Source organism: Pseudophryne corroboree, chromosome 3 (assembly GCF_028390025.1).
Source record: "Pseudophryne corroboree isolate aPseCor3 chromosome 3, aPseCor3.hap2, whole genome shotgun sequence".
Lineage (NCBI taxonomy): Eukaryota > Metazoa > Chordata > Amphibia > Anura > Myobatrachidae > Pseudophryne > Pseudophryne corroboree.
In genome coordinates this window covers 21,810,660-21,832,207 of record NC_086446.1, presented here as the reverse complement: position 1 = coordinate 21,832,207, position 21,548 = coordinate 21,810,660, and the positions used below count along the sequence as shown (strand labels likewise).

The following is a 21,548-nucleotide window of genomic DNA, read 5'->3' as shown; positions in this document are numbered from 1 at the left end:
TATATTGGCGAGATCCTAAATCCCACCTACCTGATCCTCCTGTGGGGTCCTGTGATTCTCCTCTGTACAATCCTGGGAATACAGAGGACGGGGACATCTCTCTGGGGTATCTCTGTTACTGGGCCCATCTGTAGGAGACACACAGTGACTGAGTACAGTGTATATATGCGATTACCAGGTGATGTGTGTATATAGGGGCCCCCATACCTGCTCTCCCCTGTACAATACATGACAGTCTCCTCTTACCCAGTGATGTGATGGGCCGGTGATTCTCCATCATCACGTCCTTGTACAGACCCCTGTGTTCCTCTATATACTCCCCCTCCTGCATGGAGACATAGACAGTGACATCCTGACACCTTATAGGCACCTGACACACACAGTGATACAGTCATTACCCAGACACATCCCCTGGTGTTACAGTATAATGTCCCATTCCCAGCAGTCACCTCTCCAGTCATCACCCAGACACATCCCCTGGTGTTACTGTATAATGTCCCATTCCCAGCAGTCACCTCTCCAGTCATCACCCAGACACATCCCCTGGTGTTACTGTATAATGTCCCATTCCCAGCAGTCACCTCTCTAGTCATCACCCAGACACGTCCCCTGGTGTTACTGTATAATGTCCCATTCCCAGCAGTCACCTCTCCAGTCATCACCCAGACACGTCCCCTGGTGTTACTGTATAATGTCCAATTCCCAGCAGTCACCTCTCCAGTCATCACCCAGGCACGTCCCCTGGTGTTACTGTATAATGCCCCATTCCCAGCAGTCATCACCCAGACACATTCCCTGGTGTTACTGTATAATGCCCCATTCCCAGCAGTTACCTCTCCAGTCATCACCCAGACACATTCCCTGGTGTTACTGTATAATGCCCCATTCCCAGCAGTCACCTCTCCAGTCATCACCCAGACACATTCCCTGGTGTTACTGTATAATGTCACATTCCCAGCAGTCACCTCTCCAGTCATCACCCAGGCACGTCCCCTGGTGTTACTGTATAATGCCCCATTCCCAGCAGTCATCACCCAGACACATTCCCTGGTGTTACTGTATAATGCCCCATTCCCAGCAGTTACCTCTCCAGTCATCACCCAGACACATTCCCTGGTGTTACTGTATAATGCCCCATTCCCAGCAGTCACCTCTCCAGTCATCACCCAGACACATCCCCTGGTGTTACTGTATAATGTCCCATTCCCAGCAGTCACCTCTCCAGTCATCACCCAGACACGTCCCCTGGTGTTACTGTATAATGTCCCATTCCCAGCAGTCACCTCTCCAGTCATCACCCAGACACGTCCCCTGGTGTTACTGTATAATGCCCCATTCCCAGCAGTCACCTCTCCAGTCATCACCCAGACACATCCCCTGGTGTTACTGTATAATGTCCCATTCCCAGCAGTTACCTCTCCGGTCATCACCCAGACACGTCCCCTGGTGTTACTGTATAATGCCCCACTCCCAGCAGTCACCTCTCCAGTCAGCAGCTGAATGATCTTGTTGGTGAGTTCCAGGATCTTCTGGTCATTGTCTCTCTCATGTATCAGTGAGTGAGGTTGAGGCACCGTGATGGGGCTCTGGGTCCTGCTCAGTTCTCCTGACATGATAGAACTGCTGCTTGGTAATTCACACTCAACAGATATCTTCCTCACTATGGTGTAATCCTTTATATTGTGAAAGACACCAAATATTACTGCATACACTCCCAGATCCCCTCACCTCCCCAGTAACATAGTAACTAAGGTTGAAAAAAGACAATTGTCCTTCGAGTTCAACATATTTGTGGTCTCCTATGCAGTCTTATTATAGGACTAGTTATTTTTATGTTAGGACTAGTTCAACACCTTTAAGAATGGGTTAGATAAATTCCTATTGGATAAAGATATTCAGAGTTATGGTGCGTAGGCACGCATTATAGTTACTATAACTAGTCCAACCCTGAATATCTTTATCCAATAGGAATTTATCGAACCCATTCTTAAAGGTGTTGACTGAGTCGGCCATTACAACTCCCTCAGGCAGGGAATTCCAAACACGTATTGTCCTTACTGTGAAAAAACCTTTTCGCCTCAACGTGCGGAAACTCCTCTCCTCTAACCTAAGTGAGTGACCACGTGTCCTCTGTGCTGATCTTATTGAAAACAGGTCCCTCCCATGCTCTGTGTATTGACCCCTTATATAGTTGTAGATGTTGATCATGTCCCCTCTTAATCTCCTCTTTTCCAATGTAAACATGCCTAACCTTGCAAGCCTTTCCTTGTATTCCAGCGTCTCCATGCCCTTGATTAGTTTGGTCGCCCGCCTCTGAACCTTTTCTAGCTCCAGGATATCCTTTTTGTAATATGGTGCCCAAAATTGCACAGAGTATTCAAGATGTGGCCTCACTAGTGATTTATATAATGAGAGTATAATACTCTCTTTTCTTTTGCATCAATTCTTCGTTTTATGCATGCTAATATCTTATTAGCCTTCTTTGCTACAATCCTACTTTGGGTACTGCTGCTTAATTTATCTATGTGAACACCCAAGTATTTTTTCCAGTACAGTATCCCCTAATATTACCCCATTTAGTATGTAGGTGTAATTTTTGGTCTTGCCCCCACAGTGCATTACCTTACACTTGTCTGTGTTTCATCTCACTCTCCATTTTGCTGTCCATGTTTCCAGTTTAGTTAATTTGTTCTGAAGAGACTCAGCATCCCCCTCCGTATTTATAACCTTACACAATTTGGTATCGTCTGCGAAAATTGACACCATACTCTCTAGACCTACTGTTAGGTCGTTGATGAAAATGTTGAACAAAAGTGGTCCAAGTACAGACCCTTGTGGCACACCACTTAGTACTTTAGTCCAAATTGAAAATGATCCATTGACCACAATGCGCTGCTCCCTGTTAACTAACCAATTACTGACCCAAGTGCATATTGTGCTCCCTAGCCCTATTTTTTGTAGTTTATAGATACGACGCATGTGTGGTACAGTGTCGAAAGCTTTGGCAAAGTCTAAAAAGATTATATCCACCTCCTTACCCTGATCCAGGTTTGCACTTACTGTTTCATAAAAGCCAAGTTGGTCTGACATGATCTGTCCTTCACAAATCCATGTTGGTTCCTTTTAATGACCTTATTTGCTTAAACAAACTTTTTAATACTGTCCCTTAGAATACCTTCCAATACTTTCCCCACTATAGATGTAAGACTAACTGGTCTAGAATTACCTGGTTCAGCTATGCTCCCCTTTTTGAATATCGGCACTACCTCCGCTATACGCCACTCTTTGGGAATCATACCCGATTTAACCGAATCCACGAAGATCAAAAATAGCGGTCTTGCTAGTTCAGCGTGCAGCTCCATAAGAACCCAGGGGTGAATTCCATCGGGACCAGGTGACTTATTAATCTTTAACTTTTTTAATCGGTCACAGACTACCTCCTCACACAAATAAGCATTTAGCAGTGGGAAATTATCTTTGTTGAGATTTTGTGTTAGACCCAGCATTTGGTTCTCTCTGGTAAATACCGTTGAAAAAAACTTGTTTAGTTTGTTTGCTATGTCATTATCATTTTTGATTAAGACTCCCCCTCCAGTCATGTCCCTGTATTATTACTATAGATATGTGATGTCACTGTGACACTCCCATATCCCCTCACCTCCCTAGTCATGTCCCTGAATTATTACTATAGATATATGATGTTACTGTGACACTCCCATATCCCCTCACCTCCAGTCATGTCCCTGTATTACTACTATAGATATGTGATGTCACTGTGACACTCCCAGATGCCCTCATCTCCCCAGTCATGTCCCTGTATTATTACTATAGATATAAATGATGTCACTGTGACACTAACAGATCCCTTCACCTCCCCAGTCATGTCCCTGTATTATTACTATAGATATATGTTACTGCATACACTCCCAGATCCCCTCACCTCCCCAGTCATGTCCCTGTATTATTACTATAGATATGTGATGTCACTGTCACACTCCCAGATCCTCACCTCCCCAGTCATGTCCCTGTATTATTACTATAGATATAAATGATGTCACTGTGACACTCACAGATCCCTTCACCTCCCCAGTCATGTCCCTGTATTATTATTATAGATATGTGATGTCACAGTGACAGTCCCAGATCCCCTCACCTCCCCAGTCAGCAGGTAGATGATCTCCAGGGTGAGATTTAGGATCCTCTCAGACATGTGACTCCTGTCGTGCTCCATTCTCAGGGAATCAGTGATGCATCTCATCCTCACGTCTAGTAAACACTCTGGTTCCTCACAGGTCAGTGGTCTAGGAGTAAGTATAATAATCATAGTAAACACCACAGAGCACACATGTAATATACTGTAAATATAAAGCACACATGTAATAAAGTCAAATAATAAGCACTGAGTGACCGTTAAATTCTCCTCATATAGCCCTGGGCACACATAAGACTCCCCAGTGACTGTTATGAGCCACGGCTGTGGCTCATTCCTGTTTTGCATTTTTGTTAGGTATTTCATGTTATACTTCTGTTTATGTTCCCCGTGGGTGTTATGGGGTGCTCGGAGCTCACCCTTAAGGAGGGGATACTGTTATGAACCACAGGTAGTGGTTCATTTCTATTTTATGTTTATTAAGTTGTCTTGCATGCCAGGATTTCCTGTTGCTCTGTTTTAGCATGCTCTTGTCTGCTGCCGCTGGTTAGTCTGTGTAATTGCAGCTTGTTCCATGTGTTCAGCCTCACCTGGCTGCTAATTGCATCTTGTCAGTTGGAATCATGCAATAGGCCAGCTGCTCTGGATTATTAATTAGGCCTCTCTGTTATATGCTGGCTGATTGCAGTTCACAGACGCTGGTGATATTTCTGGGTTTTCAGTCTGCTTGAGTTCTGAGCTTGGTTCCTGCTAGTTCCTGAGCTTCCTGTTTGCCAGTGTCTGCTGCAGAGAGTTTCCAGTCCTGCTCATCCGGTTGTTCCTGTCCTCAGAGATCCTGTACTCGGAAGTTTACCATCTGTTCCTGGAGTCTGACCGAGCACCTTTAACATCCTGTGGTGTTCGTGAGTCGCGGCTCAGCCGTGTGTTGCGGCGTGTCCGCTTACTGTTTATTATTTAGTTAATTAGTGTTCTGGAGCTTTTGCGGAGGATTCCGCTCCCACAGATCCACTCTGGTATCCAGCGGTGCTGGATAGGAGTAACGGATCAGTGGATCTTTGGTTGTCCTTTTCCCTGGCGGCTAGTCCGCACATACCTTTGGTTTAAGTTAGTTAGCTTGTAACCCCTGGCCTGGTTGCTTAGTCAGAGGGCCCCTTGTTATCACCCTGTCTCGGATTTCCCTTTGTCTCCCATTAAGACCTGCGGGGGCATCGGGGTTGGGCAGACATAATCCGCCCTTCGAACGCGGCTGCCATGGGCTCAAGCAACCATAGTCTCGCAAGGGATTTCTGATAACACGGGCGAGACAACGGAGTTAGGGCGCCAGGGGTTACTAGGCTCTCCCGCTCCCACAACCAGCATATCTTCCCAGTACTCAGACCTCTTCCATAAGATCTCCTCTGGTCTGGAGTACGGGAATCATAACATTATCACCAGCCATACCACAAAAAAGAAATAAAACTTTTTTTATTTTTTGGCCCAGTCCAGTGTCTAGTCTAGAATCCAGTCCTGTCTAGAATTCAGTGTGCAGAATCCAATCCGGTGTTTAGAATCCAGTCCTGTATAGAATTCAGTGTGCAGACTCCAGTCCGGTGTTTAGAATCCAGTCCGGTGTTTAGAATCCAGTCCGGTGTTTAGAATCCAGTCCGGTGTTTAAAAAAAGAAAAAGAAAAAAAAAAAAAGTCTTGATTTGTTTAGCAAAATTTAGTCTTGCCTTGTCTTGCCTTGTCTTGTCTTGCCTTGTCTTAAATCCTCCTATGTCTACTATGCAAGCCCTGCAGGCATCTCTCGAAGCCCTGAACTCTGTATTCAGTGCTTTGAGACCAGAGCGACTACAAGTTTGGCAGCAATCCCTAAAGCAACTGCAAAACCTTCTGACTAAAATCTTGCTCATTTTTCCAGAAGTCGTTGAGAGTACATCTATCTCTAAAGAGACTCTTGTTCACAGTATGGTGACAAGAGAATCCTCTGGTTTAATTGAAGAGAAAAGGTTTAAAAGTTTTCTGCGGCCCAGGCTCTCAGAAGAGGAGCGTCTGCGTCGCAGAAACTTAAACTTATGCCTATATTGTGGGGGTTTAGGCCATTATCTGCAGACCTGTGAGTTGCGCAAACCAAAGTGTGGTGACGAGTCTTGCCCTCTGGCCAAGTTGAGTCATGATACAAGACCTACTCCTGTCTCTACTGTGGCAGAGGTACTTGTCACACAACCCACACAAAAAAGCTCTCTGTCCTATAATTGGGGTCCTTGGGCAAGGGAGCCCCATTATAGATTCAGGAATCAAAAGAGAATGTTTCTCTCCTCTCTTGAGGTTCCTGTGGAAGCGGAGTTGCAAGTCCCTGGAGGGGTGCCCGATGCCCTGGTTCCTAGAGTGGTGCCCGATGCCCAGGGTCCTGGAGTGGTGCCCGATGCCCAGGGTCCTGGAGTGGTGCCCGATGCCCAGGGTCCTGGAGTGGTGCCCGATGCCCAGGGTCCTGGAGTGGTGCCCGATGCCCAGGGTCCTGGAGTGGTGCCCGATGCCCAGGGTCCTGGAGTGGTGCCCGTAGCCCAGGGTCCTGGAGTGGTGCCCGATGCCCAGGGTCCTGGAGCGGTGCCCGTAGCCCAGGGTCCTGGAGCGGTGCCCGATGCCCAGAGTGCTGGAGCGGTACCCGATGCCCAGAGTGCTGGAGCGGTACCCGATGCCCAGAATGCTGGAGCGGTACCCGATGCCCAGAGTGCTGGAGCGGTACCCGATGCCCTAGCTTATAGAGGGACATCAAATATTATAGTTCAGGTGTCCATACCGGAAGGGGTCTCAGAAGCTGTTACCCCAGGTAGGGATTTGAAAAGCGCAATCCCAGAAAGGGTATCTAAAACCATAGTTCTTGAAGGGAACTCGAGAAGCAAAACCCCAGAAGGGATCTTTGAAGTAATATCCCCAAGTGGGGTCTCGAGAGACGCAGCCCCAAAGAAGGGTCTAGAAGTCGCTTCCCCAGGAAAGAACTTAAGAAGCATAGCATTAGTGGAGGATCTGAACGTTATTGCTTCAGCAAAAGTCCCGGAAGTCATAGTCCCGGGAGAACTTTCGATAATTATCGACTCAGAGAGGGAGGCCGGTGGCCCGATCCCAGTCAGGGAGGCCAACGGCCCGGTCCCAATAAAAGAATCCGAGGTGCTGACCCCAGCGGGGTTCCCGGAGGGCACTGCCCCAGCGGGGTTCCCGGAGGCCACTGCCCCAGCGGGGTTCCCGGAGGCCACTGCCCCAGCGGGGTTCCCAGAGGCCACTGCCCCAGCGGGGTTCCCGGAGGCCACTGCCCCAGCGGGGTTCCCGGAGGCCACTGCCCCAGCGGGGTTCCCGGAGGCCACTGCCCCAGGTGGGGTTCAGGAAGTCACTGCCCCGGGTGGGGTTCAGAAAGTCACTGCCCCGGGTGGGGTTCAGAAAGTCACTGCCCCGGGTGGGGTTCAGAAAGTCACTGCCCCGGGTGGGGTTCAGAAAGTCACTGCCCCGGGTGGGGTTCAGAAAGTCACTGCCCCGGGTGGGGTTCAGAAAGTCACTGCCCCGGGTGGGGTTCAGAAAGTCACTGCCCCGTGTGGGGTTCAGAAAGTCACTGCCCCGGGTGGGGTTCAGAAAGTCACTGCCCCGGGTGGGGTTCAGAAAGTCTCAGCCCCGGGTGGGGTTCAGAGAGTCTCAGCCTCGAGTAAGGTCAATAGTGACCAGGTCCTAGCAAAGCACTCCAGTCAGTCAGATGAAAAGGAAACAGATCCTGACTCTGATATTTCAACATCCATAACCTTTGATGGGGACTTCGCACAATTTATGGCGCTTTTCAAACACTATTACACTATTATGTTGTCTAGACCATTTCTGGGCATCACTTCAGAGAACCTTGGGCTCTATCTGATTTATTCTTTTAGAGGAGATCCTTCTGAGTGGGCGACCAGCCTAATGAAAGCTGAAGATCCCATTCTTCAGGATCCCCAAGCATTCTGTGATGCAATTGTTAAAAGATACGGTTCCAAAGAAATTGGTTCAGGTTCCTCTAAGTCACCCGTCTTGTCTGCTGAGAGTCCACCAAATACTGTAAACTCGGCACAAGAGTCCCAGCCCGTTGCTTTGACTGCAGGATGTGCTCTTTTGACTTCTTCTTCTAATAATAGTACTTTACCAGAAAGTTCAGCTCCCAAGGGTAAGAGACCTGTCTCTGATTTGAACGCAGCCTTGCTGGGTGGTACCATCAGTTCAGACAATGTTTGGGGAATTACCTTGGTCAGACCTAAAGAGCTTTGTAAAAAGAAGAAGAAGAAAAAGAAATAATTTTTGACTCTTGCCTTGATAAAAAAAAAGAGAGATATTTTTTTTTTCCTTGTCTTGTGTCCAGTGGCCACCATCAAGGGGAGGGCACTGTTACAAGTTGTTGCTACAGCTTGTTTTTTGTTATTTTGTCTGTTAGACCAGTGTGTCAGTTTTTTTTTTTTTTTTTATCCCTTGTTCTGGATAGTCTGAATATTGGGGTCTTTTGACCCCTCCTCAAGGAGGGGGTAATGTTATGAGCCACGGCTGTGGCTCATTCCTGTTTTGCATTTTTGTTAGGTATTTCATGTTATACTTCTGTTTATGTTCCCCGTGGGTGTTATGGGGTGCTCGGAGCTCACCCTTAAGGAGAGGATACTGTTATGAACCACAGGTAGTGGTTCATTTCTATTTTATGTTTATTAAGTTGTCTTGCATGCCAGGATTTCCTGTTGCTCTGTTTTAGCATGCTCTTGTCTGCTGCCGCTGGTTAGTCTGTGTAATTGCAGCTTGTTCCATGTGTTCAGCCTCACCTGGCTGCTAATTGCATCTTGTCAGTTGGAATCATGCAATAGGCCAGCTGCTCTGGATTATTAATTAGGCCTCTCTGTTATATGCTGGCTGATTGCAGTTCACAGACGCTGGTGATATTTCTGGGTTTTCAGTCTGCTTGAGTTCTGAGCTTGGTTCCTGCTAGTTCCTGAGCTTCCTGTTTGCCAGTGTCTGCTGCAGAGAGTTTCCAGTCCTGCTCATCCGGTTGTTCCTGTCCTCAGAGATCCTGTACTCGGAAGTTTACCATCTGTTCCTGGAGTCTGACCGAGCACCTTTAACATCCTGTGGTGTACGTGAGTCGCGGCTCAGCCGTGTGTTGCGGCGTGTCCGCTTACTGTTTATTATTTAGTTAATTAGTGTTCTGGAGCTTTTGCGGAGGATTCCGCTCCCACAGATCCACTCTGGTATCCAGCGGTGCTGGATAGGAGTAACGGATCAGTGGATCTTTGGTTGTCCTTTTCCCTGGCGGCTAGTCCGCACATACCTTTGGTTTAAGTTAGTTAGCTTGTAACCCCTGGCCTGGTTGCTTAGTCAGAGGGCCCCTTGTTATCACCCTGTCTCGGATTTCCCTTTGTCTCCCATTAAGACCTGCGGGGGCATCGGGGTTGGGCAGACATAATCCGCCCTTCGAACGCGGCTGCCATGGGCTCAAGCAACCATAGTCTCGCAAGGGATTTCTGATAACACGGGCGAGACAACGGAGTTAGGGCGCCAGGGGTTACTAGGCTCTCCCGCTCCCACAACCAGCATATCTTCCCAGTACTCAGACCTCTTCCATAAGATCTCCTCTGGTCTGGAGTACGGGAATCATAACAGTGACTGACACACAATGCTGTATTGCTAAATGGTTACACCGCACACCTCATGGCCGGGAGTCTGACACACATCTGCTTCACACTGCTCCAACTATCATCTGTTACACATGTCTGACACGGGGACATTAGGGATATTATGGGCACTGTTTTAATATATCCTAGAAAATGAGCAATAAGGAGAGTTATGGTAGACTTACCATGGTTAACTCTCTTTCTGCGAGGAACATTGGGTTCCACAGGAAAACATCAGGGGTATAGAGTGGATCTTGATCCAGAGACACCAACAGGCTAAAGCTTTAGGCTGTCCCAGGATGCATTGGGGCCTCCTCTATAAGCCTGGCTCCAGGCACTGTGAGCTCAGTTTTGTTACCCAGTCCAATTGAGGAGCAGGCAAGAGAGAAGGCAGATGTTAGTCACAGACAACCACATTCTCACAACAGGAGAAGGGACCAGCGGCTAATGCCATACAAACCCATAGATGCTAGGTGCGTCAGGGTGGGCGCCCTGTGGAACCCAATGTACCTCGCAGAAAGAGAGTTAATCATGGTAAGTCTACCATAACTTTCCTTTTCTGCAGCAGGGTACATTGTGTTCCACAGGGAAACATCAGGGATGTCCTACAGCAGTTCTCAAGGGAGGGGACGCGCCTTAGCGGATTTGAGAACCCGGCGTCCAATGGAAGCATCCTGGGAGGCGGAAGTATCAAAGGCATAGAACCTAATGAACGTGTTCACTGAGGACCACGTAGCCGCCTTGTACAATTGTTCTGCGGACGCGCCACGGTGGGCCGCCTAAGAAGGTCCAACAGACCGAATAGAATGGGCTTTAGAAATAGCAGGAGCTGGGGGACAACCCTGCGCATAAGCTTGTGCAATCACCATTCTAATCCTATTGGCCAAGGATTGCTTATTCGCATGCCAGCCACGTTTGCGGAAACCAAACAGGACAAAAAGGGTATCTGACCTCCTGATAGAGGTAGTCCTCTCCACATATATGCGGAGAGCCCTTACCGCACCCAAAACCCGCTCTTTGGAGGACAAATCAGAAGAGATAAAGGCCGGGACCACAATCTTTTGTTTAAGGTGAAAAGATGACACCACTTTAGACAAAAAACCTGGGTGAGTTCTAAGAACTGCCCGGTCATGATGAAATATCAGAAAGGGTGGACGAAAGGACAACACACCTAGTCCGACACCCTTCTAGCAGAGGCAATAGCCAGTAAAAACAGGACCTTGGCCGTGAGCTATTTAAGGTCCACCGACTCAAGAGGTTCAAATGGAGACTCTTGCAGGGCATTCAGGACAACATATAGATCCCATGGAGCCACAGGAGGGACATAGGGAGGCTGAATCCGTAACATACCCTGAGTGAATGTCAGGTATAGACGCAATCTTTCTCTGAAACCATACCGACAAGGCAGATATGTGAACCTTGAGGGAGGCTAGACGAAGGCCTAAGTCCAGACCTTGTTGCAGAAAAGCCAGAATTCTGGAAGTTCTGAATCTGTATGCATCTTAATTCTTATCAGCACACCAGGTGAAATAAGAATTCCAGACCCTATAATAAATACGGGCAGATGCTGGTTTGCGGGCTTTCAACATAGTTTGTATAACAGCCTCGGAAAATCCTTTGGCCCTCAGGAGTGATGCTTCAAGAGTCACGCCATCAAAGGCAGTCTGGCCAGGTCTGGGCAGAGACAAGAGCCCTTTACGAGGAGGTCTGGGTGCTGAGGAAGTAGCAGAGGACGCTCTGTCAATAGACTCTGTAGGTCTGAGAACCAATGCCGTCTGGGCCACGCCGGAGCGACTAGAAGTAGTATTGCTCCTTCTTGCTTGAACTTCCGCAGGACCCTGGGCAGGAGTGACACTGGAGGGAATACGTAGGGCAGCCGAAAGTTCCATGGAACGGCTAGTGCGTCCACAAATGCTTCTTGAGGATCCCTGGTCCTTGATCCGAAGACCAGAACCTTGTGATTGTGTCAAGACGCCATCAGGTCTACATCAGGTAGGCCCCACGTCCACTAGTAGTTGAAAGACTTCTGGATGAAGACTCAACTCTCATGCGTGCACGTCCTGACGACTGAGGAAGTTCGCTTTCCAGTTCAGGACACCCGGAATTAACACTACCGATATTGTTGGCAGATGGCGCTCCACTCAACAAAGGAATTTTGACACTTCCATCATTGCCATGTGGCTTCGAGTGCCGACTTGATGGTTAATGTATGCCACCATGGTGGCGTTGTCTGACCGTACTTGAACAGGCCTGTTCTGTACCAGAGGCAGGGCGAGAGTTAATGCGTTAAACACTGCCCGCAACTCCAGAATGTTTATTGGGAGGAGTGATTCCTCCTGGTTCAGCAACCCTGAAAAGTGTTGCTCCAAAACCGCATCCCATTCCCGCAGACTGGCATATGTTGTCAGGATCCCCAGTCAGGGATCCAGAAGGGACGGCCCCTGCTCAATTGCTGATCCTGTAGAAACCAGGTCAGCGACAGACGAACCCCCGGAGTCAAAGTGATCATGTGAGATCTGATCTGATGAGGTAGGCAGTCCCACTTGGAACGGATTAACCTCGGTAAAGGGCGACAATGAAATCGAGCGTACGCCAACATGTCGAATGCCGACACTATTAGGCTATGTACTAGCATCGCCGAGTGCTTTAACACTCCGGGACAACAAAGGAAGCATCGTATCCTGTCCTGAAGCTTCAGGACTTTCTCCAGAGACAAGAACAGACGTTGACTGTGTGTCTAGGAGTGCCACCATGTGCACCATGCTCTGACCTGGGACCAGCAAGGATTTCTTCCAATTAATGAGCAACCCGTGGGCTTGTAGGAAGTTTATCGTCAGTTGTAGATGACAGAGGAGGACATCGTGGAAGTCTGCCAGAATCAGCAAGTCGTCCATATACGGCAGGATAATGACTCCCTGGCAACGCAGATGGGCCGTTTTTACGGCCATTACCTTGGTGAAGATCCGAGGAGCCATAGACAGTCCAAATGGCAGAGCCTGGAACGGATAATGGAGGTTGCCAATAGCAAACCGCAGATACTGCTGATGTGACATGGCAATAGGTATATGCAGGTAAGCATCCTAGATATTCAGGGATACCACATAGTCTCCGGGTTCCATCACCAGTACAATAGAGCACAGCATTTCCATATGGAACTTGGACACTCTCACAAACTTGTTCAGTGATTTGAGGTGGAGTATAGGCCGGAAAGACCCATTGGGTTTCTGAACTAGAAACAGGGTCGAGTAGTAACCTCTGCCTCTCTGGGCCAGAGGTACCGGCACTACCACTCCTGTATTCAGGAGAGAACTCGCAACCTTTTGCAGAGCTTGCATCTTTAACGGATCCGAGGGAATAACCGTGGCACAAAACTGGCGAGGGGGACCTCTCTTGAAAGAGACTGCATACCCGTGAGAGACAACTTCTCGCACCCATGCGTCTGAAGTGGTATTTAACCAGACCTGGGTGAACTGCCAAAGTCGGCCTTCCACCTTGGGGTTCCCCAGGGGAAGGCCCGGCCCGCAATGCGGCAGGCTTGTCTTGTTTGGAAGCAGGCTGACGGGTCGCCCAGGACTGCTTTGTCTTGAGCTAAGTGGTTTTGGTAGCACGAGATTGTCTTGGGTATGCCTGATGATTTGCTTTACCTTGAGGCCGAAAGGAACAAAATGTGGTACTTTTAGCCTTCTGTGCAGAAGGATTAATATTTGGGAGAAAAGCAATCTTAGCAGCCGCCAGTTTAGACACAATTTTATTAAGGTCTTCCCCACACAAAATGTCCCCCTTAAAGAGGAGTATCTCCAAGGTCTTTTGGAGTCTAGGCCCACCTTCCATGACCTCAACCACAGAATACGGCAAGCCAGGACAGACGTAGCTGACGCCTTGGCAGCCAACACAACCGCCTCAGAGGACGCCTCCTGAATTTAATAAGCGGCATTGGTAATGTGAGACAGGTATTGTCAGATATATCCTCGGGCAGCTCTCCCTCTAATCCCTGAACTCAATACCTTTAGCAGCCCAGGGGGCAGCCATAGTGGGTCCAGTGATCGCACTGAGCAAAAAAATGTGTGTGTCCCAGGGACCCCTCACTTCCAAAAAATGGGGTCCTACTGCAATATTTCTGGGTCCCATCACATATTATGGGGAGTAAGGGCAGGCAAGGAGGGAGGTAGGTACAAGCAGTACTGGGGGTTTGGAGGTGGTACGGGTAAATAGAAGTTTGGGCAGTACTAGGGGAAAGGTTTATAATACACACAATAATAACTATCTATGTACACACACACACACACACACACACACACACACACACACACACACGTAGAAGGGCACTCCGAGATATGGGGTAAAGCTCTCGGGGTGCCTTCCCAAAGGAATCATTTGCAAATACAGGTGTCCCCCAATGGAAGGAAGAGGCGGCACTCAGTCTCGGAGAAAAAGTGAAGCTATGGTTTTATTGAAGCAACGTGAGAAGGCCAACGGGCCTTTACATACTTTATACTAAATAAAGTAGCATATGGTCTGGCACTCCATTCAACAGAAAAACTATGCCGGTCGCCTCCAGAAACTGTAGCATATCCACACCGGCGGTGACTTTTTCCACTTGTTACATAACTCTGCCGGGAGAGGATAGCGAGCCAAGGCCGGTAGACCAGGGTTCCTGTCTGATGTCCACCAAATGGTCAGATTGGGGTAATAGATTTTATAGCCACCTTCTGCCGTTTAAACATGTCCGTTTTCTTGGTGACAGTAGTGGAATCCTGATCAGCAGTGATTTGTAGGATCTGCTTAATAGCAACCACAGGGACATCAATTTGCAATGGAGAATCCTCGTCAGAAACACCTGATTCAGTGTGTGACAGGACAGTATGCTCCCCCTCCTCTTCAGATGAAACATCTGAGAGATTAGTGGATTGTCAGGAGGAAGCAGCCGCTTAGATGACCCAGAGACACGGGAGTAACCTGGAGTAGATTTTTGTCTGACTAAGGATTGATTTAACTGCTGCAACTGGGTAGACAAATTTTCCGCCAAAATCGGATTAACCATAGGGGCAATTTGTGGCTGTAGTGGCACAGGTGGTCCCATAGGGGGAGTAAGGCGTTCCACCAGAGTACCCAGTAGGTTTGAGAGTGCAGCCCAGGGTGGCTCCTGATTAGTTACAGAAGCTGCGGACTGACTGGGAGATGTATGACACACAGTACACAGACCATCATGCAGAACTTCCCCCTCTGGTAAATCCTTGGCACATGCTTTGCATGATGCAGGAGCGTCCCCAGACTTACTGCCCTTCTTGTTAGACATTGTACACAAATGCAACAACAGAGCGGTTTAGTATGATTAAGCCAGACAGAGTAAAATACCTGTGAATAAATCAGTTAGGATGTGACTGAATATCCAGTACACAACACCTGCAAATAAATCCGGTATTATGTGACTGAGTATTTGGTAAATACTGTGACGCATTATAAACAGCATTTGTTTCCCTGTTTCCATGGCAGCATGATCACTTGGTGGGGGTGTGCACTTTGTTTGCTTCTGATGATGTCATCAGATACGGCCGCCGGCCGGGCGTGTGGTCCCGTTCCCGGAAGCCGATCTCTTCACGTGGGTGTCACAGTGATAAAAGGTATGTTTGTTTTATTGAAACGTTGTTCTGCACACTTGACTCTTGACACTTGCTGTGATCTTTCTGGCCGAGTGCCGCACGCCGTTCCAATATATATATATATATATATATATATATATATATATATATATGACCCTGACGCACCTAATCCCTTAGGGTACAGAATATAGTGATAGATATATCTGGGAAACATTGAAAGTGAAACCACACAGCAGATACAGGCACACACAGTCACAGGCAATGCAGATAATGATCATGACAATATCACTGCACTGGACTAGTATATGTACAGATATATATAGATATATATATATAGATAGATATTTAGATAGATAGATAGATATGGCATGGTTCTAGACCAGAGGTATATATCGGAATACTCGTACAATATATTCTGTAGTAGGTACACTTTTTCTTAACTAATGCTGTCTGTATAAAGACATGTAGAATACTCAAGTGTTTGTAAAGTCACAGCGCTGTATACAGGCGGCTTTACATGGAGACCTAGCACTGCAGTCCCGAAGACCAGCCACAGATATGCTTAGAAGATGGCCACAGCTATGCTTATAAGATGGCGCCCAGCTGTCAGTCAGGGAGTGAGGGAGAGTGTGAGGCAGCTCCACGGTGGGAAAATCTGCAGTAGATGGCGCCCTGGGCCGGGGCTACAAGTCAAGCGACCACTCCCCTATGCTGGACTTCCACCTCGGGTACAGTGAGCCTTATTAATGGGGTGTTAGTACACCCAACCTGTACGCAATACGTCACGGTGGTCTAGTGGGGTCCCTGCACTGTGGCAGTGTAAACGCCAGCGGCTCGGTCATCACCCTAAACCGCGACAGGAACACGATTTAACGTCGGGTCCCGCCTGGGGGATCCTCTTACCTCCTCACCGTAGCAGCCACGCGAACCAGGAGAGCGTCTGTGACTATGTGACTAAATCCGGAGCATCTCCGCCGTAAGTACCCGGGAACAAACCGCGGGAGTATGCGACACCGCTTGGGAGATGATGGCGCCGCAGTTCTGAATGTCACACTGAAATAACAGCGCTGCGGCCCATAAAGTCTTCTTAGAAAGCTTTTTCAAGGCTGCCTAGCGAAGCCCCCCTGTTAAGTGACCTGCTAAAAACTGAGCTCACGGTGCCTGGAGGCGGGGTTCAAGAGGAGGCCCCAATGCATCCTGGGACAGCCTAAAGCTTTAGCCTGTTGGTGCCCCTTGATCAAGATCCACTCTACACCCCTGATGTTTCCCTGTGGAACACAATGTACCCTGCTGCAGAAATATTAAATCCCTACAATTACATATAATAATAATAATAATAATAGGACACTAAACGTTGCTCCCCGTGTATAAAAATAATAACAGGACACCACTGACCACTCTTCCTGTATAGTAGAACATAACCTATTACTCCCAAAGTATAACAATAGTAAGGACACCACAGGCTGCTCTCCCTGTATAATAATAACAGGACACCACAGGCTGCTCTCTTTGTATAATAATAATAATAAATAAGATTTTACTCACCGGTAAATCTATTTCACGTAGTCCGTATTGGATGCTGGGACTCCGTAAGGACCATGGGGAATAGCGGCTCTGCAGGAGACTGGGCACAAACTAAAGAAAGCTTAAGGACTAACTGGTGTGCACTGGCTGCTCCCACTATGACCCTCCTCCAGACCTCAGTTAGGATACTGTGCCCGGAAGAGCTGACACAATAAGGAAAGGATTTTGAATCCCGGGTAAGACTCATACCAGCCACACCAATCACACCGTACAACTCGTGATACTATACCCAGTTAACAGTATGAAAATAACGAAGCCTCTCAACAGATGGCTTCTCAACAATAACCCGTTAGTTTAACAATAACTATATACAAGTATTGCAGACAATCCGCACTTGGGATGGGCGCCCAGCATCCGCTACGGACTACGAGAAATAGATTTACCGGTGAGTAAAATCTTATTTTCTCTGACGTCCTAGTGGATGCTGGGAACTCCGTAAGGACCATGGGGATTATACCAAAGCTCCCAAACGGGCGGGAGAGTGCGGATGACTCTGCAGCACCGAATGAGCAAACTCAAGGTCCTCCTCAGCCAGGGTATCAAATTTGTAAAATTTTGCAAAAGTGTTAGACCCTGACCAAGTAGCCGCTCGGCAAAGTTGTAAAGCCGAGACCCCTCGGGCAGCCGCCCAAGATGAGCCCACCTTCCTTGTGGAATGGGCTTTTACAGATTTAGGCTTCGGCAATCCTACCGCAGAATGCGCAAGCTGAATAGTGCTACAAATCCAGCGAGCAATAGTCTGCTTAGAAGCAGGAGCACCCAGCTTGTTGGGTGCGTACAGGATAAATAGCGAGTCAGTTTTCCTGACTCCAGCCGTCCTGGAAACATAAATTTTCAGGGCCCTGACTACGTCCAGTAACTTGGAATCCTCCAAGTCCCTAGTAGCCGCAGGCACCACAATAGGTTGGTTCAAGCGAAAAGCTGATACCACCTTCGGTCCTCAACTCTGCCCTATCCATATGGAAAATCAGATAAGGGCTTTTACAAGACAAAGCCGCCAATTCTGATATACGCCTGGCCGAAGCCAGGGCCAACAGCATGACCACTTTCCATGTGAGATATTTCAAATCCACGGTTTTAAGTGGTTCAAACCAATGTGATTTCAGGAACCCCAAAACCACATTGAGATCACAAGGTGCCACTGGGGGCACAAAAGGGGGCTGAATATGCAGAACTCCCTTGACAAATGTCTGAACTTCAGGCAGTGAAGCCAGTTCTTTCTGGAAGAAAATCGACAGAGCCGAAATCTGTACCTTAATGGACCCCAATTTGAGGCCCATCGTCACCCCTGCTTGCAGGAAATGCAAGAATCGACCCAGTTGAAATTCCTCCGTTGGGGCCTTCCTGGCCTCACACCAAGCAACATATTTCCGCCAAATGCGGTGATAATGTTTTGCAGTTACATCCTCTTCCTGGCTTTGATCAGGGTAGGGATGACTTCCTCCGGAATGCCCTTTTCCTTCAGGATCCGGTGTTCAACCGCCATGCCGTCAAACGCAGCCGCGGTAAGTCTTGGAACAGGCAGGGCCCCTGCTGCAGCAGGTCCCGCCTTAGCAGTAGAGGCCATGGGTCCTCTGAGAGCATCTCTTGAAGTTCTGGGTACCAAGCCCTTCTTGGCCAATCCGGAACCACGAGTATAGTTCTTACTTCTCTCCTTCGTATTATTCTCAGTACCTTGGGAATGAGAGGCAGAGGAGGGAACACATAAACCGACTGGTACACCCACGGTGTCACTAGAGCGTCCACAGCTATCGCCTGAGGGTCCCTTGACCTGGCGCAATATCTTTTTAGTTTTTTGTTGAGGCGGGACGCCATCATATCCACCTGTGGTCTTTCCCAACGGTTTACAATCATTTGGAAGACTTCTGGATGAAGTCCCCACTCTCCCGGGTGGAGGTCGTGCCTGCTGAGAAAGTCTGCTTCCCAGTTGTCCACTCCCGGAATGAACACTGCTGACAGTGCTAACACGTGATTTTCCGCCCATCGGAGAATCCTTGTGGCTTCTGCCATTGCCCTCCAGCTTCTTGTGCCGCCCTGTCTGTTTACATGAGCGACCGCTGTGATGTTGTCTGATTGGATCAGTACCGGCTGGTTTTGAAGCAGCGGTCTTGCTTGGCTTAGGGCATTGTAAATGGCTCTTAGCTCCAGAATATTTATGTGTAGTGAAATTTCCTGATTTGACCACAGTCCCTGGAAATTTCTTCCCTGTGTGACTGCTCCCCAGCCCCGAAGGCTGGCCTCCGTGGTCACCAGGACCCAGTCCTGTATTCCGAATCTGCGGCCCTCTAGAAGATGGGCACTCTGCAGCCACCACAGTAGAGACACCCTGGTCCTTGGCGACAGGGTTATCCGCTGATGCATCTGAAGATGCGATCCGGACCATTTGTCCAACAGGTCCCACTGGAAAGTTCTTGCGTGGAACCTGCCGAATGGAATTGCTTCGTATGACGCTACCATCTTTCCCAGGACTCGCGTGCATTGATGCACCGACACCTGTCCTGGTTTTAGGAGGTTTCTGACTAGAGATGACAACTCCTTGGCTTTTTCCTCTTGAAGAAACACTTTTTTCTGCTCTGTGTCCAGAATCATTCCCAGGAACAGAAGACGTGTCGTAGGGACCAGCTGTGACTTTGGGATATTGAGAATCCAACCGTGTGGTTGTAGCACTTCCCGAGAAAGTGATACCCCCACCAACAACTGTTCCTTGGATTTCGCCTTTATCAGGAGATCGTCCAAGTACCGGATAATTAAAACTCCCTTCTTCCAAAAGGAGTATCATCATTTCGGCCATTATCTTGGTAAAGACCCTCGGTGCCGTGGATAACCCAAACGGCAGCGTCTGGAACTGATAGTGACAGTCCTGTACCACAAACCTGAGGTACTCCTGGTGAGGAGGGTAAACGGGGACATGCATGTAAGCATCCTTGATGTCCAGTGAGACCATGTAATCCCCCTCGTCCAGGCTTGCAATAACGGCCCTGAGCGATTCCATCTTGAACTTGAATCTTTTTATATACGTGTTCAAGGATTTCAAATTTAAAATGGGTCTCACTGAACCGTCCGGTTTCGGTACCACAAACATTGTGGAATAGTAACCCCTTCCTTGTTGAAGGAGGGGTACCTTGATAATCACCTGCTGTGAATACAGCTTGTGTATAGCCTCCAACACTGCCTTCCTGTCTGAGGGAGTTGTTGGTAAGGCAGATTTTAGGAAACGGCGCGGGGGGGGGAGGTGTCTCGAATTCCAGCATGTACCCCTGAGATACTACCTGAAGGATCCAGGGATCCACCTGTGAGCGAGCCCACTGTGTGCTGAAATTTCTGAGACGGGCCCCCACCGTACCTGGGTCCGCCTGTGGAGCCCCAGCGTTATGCGGTGGACTTAACGGAAGCGGGGGAGGACTTCTGCTCCTGGGAACTGGCTGTATGCTGCAGCTTTTTCCCTCTACCTCTGGCAGAAAAGATGCGCCTTTAGCCCTCTTGTTTTTATGGGGCCGAAAGGACTGTACTTGATAATACAGTGCTTTCTTTTGCTGTGAGGTAACCTGCGGCAGAAATGCTGATTTCCCAGCCGTTGCCGTGGAAACGAGGTCAGAAAGACCATCCCCAAACAGCTCCACCCCTTTATAAGGCAAAACTTCCATGTGCCTTTTTGAATCGGCATCTTCTGACCACTGCCGAGTCCATAACCCTCTCCTGGCGGCAATGGACATTGCGCTTATTTTTGATGCCAGCCGGCAAATATCCCTCTGTGCATCACGCATGTATAAGACAGCGTCTTTTATATGCTCTTTTGTCAGCAATATATTGTCCCTATCCAGGGCATCAATATTATCCGACAGGGAATCCGACCACGCAGCCGCAGCACTGCACATCCATGCTGAGGCAATAGCTGGTCGCAGTATAATGCCCGTGTGTGTATATATAGACTTCAGGGTAGCCTCCTGCTTTCTATCAGCAGGTTCCTTTAGGGCGACCGTATCCGGAGACGGTAGTGCCACCTTATTTGACAAACGTGTAAGCGCTTTATCTAGCCTAGGCGGTGTTTCCCAACGTGACCTATCCTCTGGCGGGAAAGGGTACGTTGCTAATAACCGTTTAGAAATTAATTTATTTTCGAGGGAAGCCCACGCTTCTTCACACACTTCATTTAATTCCTCAGATGCAGGAAAAACTACTGGTAGTTTTTTCTCACCAAACATAATACCCTTTTTTGTGGTACCTGGGGTAATATCAGTAATGTGTAATAATCATTGCCTCAATCATGTAACGGGTGGCCCTATTGGAAGTTACATTGGTCTCCTCGTCGTCGACACTGGAGTCGGTATCCGTGTCGACGTCTGTGTCTGCCATCTGAGGTAGCGGGCGTTTCAATGCCCCTGATGGCTTTTGAGACGCTGGAACAGGCACAAGCTGAGTAGCCGGCTGTCCCATGTCGTCAAACCTTTTATGTAAGGAGCTGACACTGTCACGTAATTTCTTCCATAAGTCCATCCACTCAGGTGTCGACCCCGCAGGGGGTGACATCACAGTAACCGGCATTTGCTCCGCCTCCACATCATTTTCCTCC

General features: G+C 48.5%; 1 protein-coding gene across 1 annotated transcript in view; it reads right to left on the bottom strand.

Annotated features, from left to right (window-relative positions):
- Positions 1 to 21,548, bottom strand: part of LOC135057082 (uncharacterized) — a 149,849-nt gene that overhangs the window by 21,614 nt on the left and 106,687 nt on the right. Inside the window, 4 exon segments of the mRNA XM_063962980.1 lie at positions 31 to 128; positions 247 to 325; positions 1,482 to 1,673; positions 4,154 to 4,301. Of these exon segments, the coding sequence (XP_063819050.1) occupies positions 31 to 128; positions 247 to 325; positions 1,482 to 1,673; positions 4,154 to 4,301 (517 nt within the window).